General features: G+C 44.3%; 1 protein-coding gene across 1 annotated transcript in view; it reads left to right on the forward strand.

The window, feature by feature from the left end:
- Positions 1–1,697: 1,697 nt before the first annotated feature.
- c1qtnf4 (C1q and TNF related 4) overlaps positions 1,698–2,300 on the forward strand; it is a gene marked incomplete at its 3' end in the record, with an annotated part of 15,339 nt that continues 14,736 nt past the window's right edge. The window contains exon 1 of the mRNA XM_080843466.1: positions 1,698–1,806. Coding sequence (XP_080699592.1) covers positions 1,797–1,806 — 10 coding nt within the window. The 5' untranslated portion in view covers positions 1,698–1,796. The remainder of the gene's footprint in view (positions 1,807–2,300) is intronic.

A 2,300-nucleotide genomic window follows, 5' to 3' on the forward strand; every position in this document is an offset into this window, starting at 1 on the left:
TGAAACGAGCAATTAATTAGATGATTAAATTATCAAATGATCAAATGGCGAAAGAGATTTGGGCTAAACTGAGAAAGAGCTTGTTTGATAACATAGCACACCTGAGTATGAGTCATGTCATGGTGACATACTGAGAAAAAAGGCAAATGGTTGAATAAAAAATGACTTGCCAAATGTTTTTGTAGGCAGCAATTGTGGATTTGGATGACTACACACTTGCAAAAACAAAACTGACACAATACGAACATATTTCAGTCTTGAATTAACATGACCAAATAATCAAAACATCAGCAGCATTAGGAAATAGAATATGACCTTTTTTCTAACACGATCAAACAGACAAAATGAGCCATTCTGGCTGCTACAAGAGGTATAGAGGCATTGTAATGTGTGCTGACAAACACTCATAGTCACTCAGTGAAACGTCTCCATTGGCCGCGCGAGCCAGCGCATGAGCAGGTGGAGAGGAGCTAGGTGGGCGTTTCGCTCCTGTCCGAGCATTTGGGGAGGGAGTGACGCAACAACACGGCTGCTTAATGGCCAGAGACTGAGCCTTCACCAGGGCCGTTAGTTCCAGCCAGGGATGACAGATTGCTAGAGGGACACGCAGGAACCAACTCAGCCAGGAACTGCTTCCCATGACCAAGATCCAAATGCAAGAGCAAAGGAGATACACTAAGTGTGTGTGTGTGTGTGTGTGTGTGTGTGTGTGTGTGTGTGTGTGTGTGTGTGTGTGTGTGTGTGTGTGTGTGTGTGTGTGTGTGTGTGTGTGTGTGTGTGTGTGTGTGTGTGTGTGTGTGGGATTGGAGACACAGTACCACAGAATTGATATATTTTGCAGATGAGAGCCATATCTCTTTCATACTTCCCAAAACAAGCTCCTCCATTCTACTCTAATTCTTCTGTCTCATTTTACTCTTCTGCTGTGTCTTCGCTCATGTGTGTGTTCTCCCTCGGTACATCTCTCTAAATGTTTTTCACACCTTCCTCCCCCTTCTGCTTTCTACCTTTTCTTTCTCATTCTGTCTTTCCACTCTTCCACTCCACTTGTCCTTGTATGTAAGAGCATTGTCACCCCAGCCTCCAAACCTTCCCTCAGTGATCGTACCCGTTTCATAAAAGACCCTTCTCACTTTACCTCCCCCCACCCCTTGTATCTGTAGATACTCTCTGCCTTCCATTCTCTGTATATCCTCCTGTCAGCATTTGAAATCTTCTCAGCTTGCCTGTGCCGTCCATATCATTTTTACTGCCACCATTTCCACTGCCTTTTTTCACATGCTGTCACTCAGTAATTTTTTACCTCACCCTACCTATCTTTTCACTCCTTCTCTCTCTCTCTCTCTCTCTCTCTCTCTCCCTTTCTTCCTCCCTTTCTATCTCACTCTCTCCACCCCCCAACCCCCGTTCGTGTGAAAGCTTTGTGGAAACGGACAAATCCGTGCCTCATGTTGTTGCTCCACTTGGGTGGTGAGATGACATTTCCCAGTGAACTAACTGCCAGTGGCAGGACTGGGAAGGGTGGCGTTCTGTGAGATAAAAAGGCTCCAGAGAGAGAGTGAGAGAGAGAGAGAGAGAGAGAGAGAGAGAGAGAGAGAGAGAAAAGTGGAGACAGAGAGAGAAAAATAGAGAGAGAGAAAGAGGCTTCTTCAGGCTTAGATACACCATGCTTTTTGGGCCATGTACGTACTGTATATCCCAAATTAAAGCACCCATCTGTGGTGGACAGACCGTCGCTGACTGGCTTTAAAAGCCTGGGGTGGACAAAAAAGCTGTGCAGGGCATCAGCAGAGAGGATGAGCTCAGATAATTAGACGAGAGTGGATGTTTGCACACTTAACTGAGTTCATATGCATTTTTCTTCTGTCTGTATTTCTATTTGGGATTTCTATTCTATAAATGGAAAGCGTGTTATTTTTATCATCATCACCATCATCATTAGTATTAATATTAATATTGTTGTTATTATTATTATTATTGCAGTGAATGTACTGTCTGTTAGGGATGCATGGATAAACATCAAAAGTGGGAAGATAAAGACATTTGCTGTGGCTCTACAGCCTACTTCTTTGAGTAGAGCTGAAAAGCAAGCACACAGTGTGATCAACAATGTGTCGGCTTGGTAAGACAGCTGTCTTATGCTTAGGGTACCTCATTGTCAGCCTTCAGTGGAAGGACAGAGCGGTTGTAGAGAGAGACACGGACAGCAGGAGTGGGTTGGGGAGGGGTGGCAAATGCTTCAATTAGCCCTGTTATTAAACAGATGAACAATATTATCCTGGCACAGACACCCTAGGACC

This window comes from Sprattus sprattus (genome assembly GCF_963457725.1).
Source record: "Sprattus sprattus genome assembly, chromosome: 8".
Lineage (NCBI taxonomy): Eukaryota > Metazoa > Chordata > Actinopteri > Clupeiformes > Clupeidae > Sprattus > Sprattus sprattus.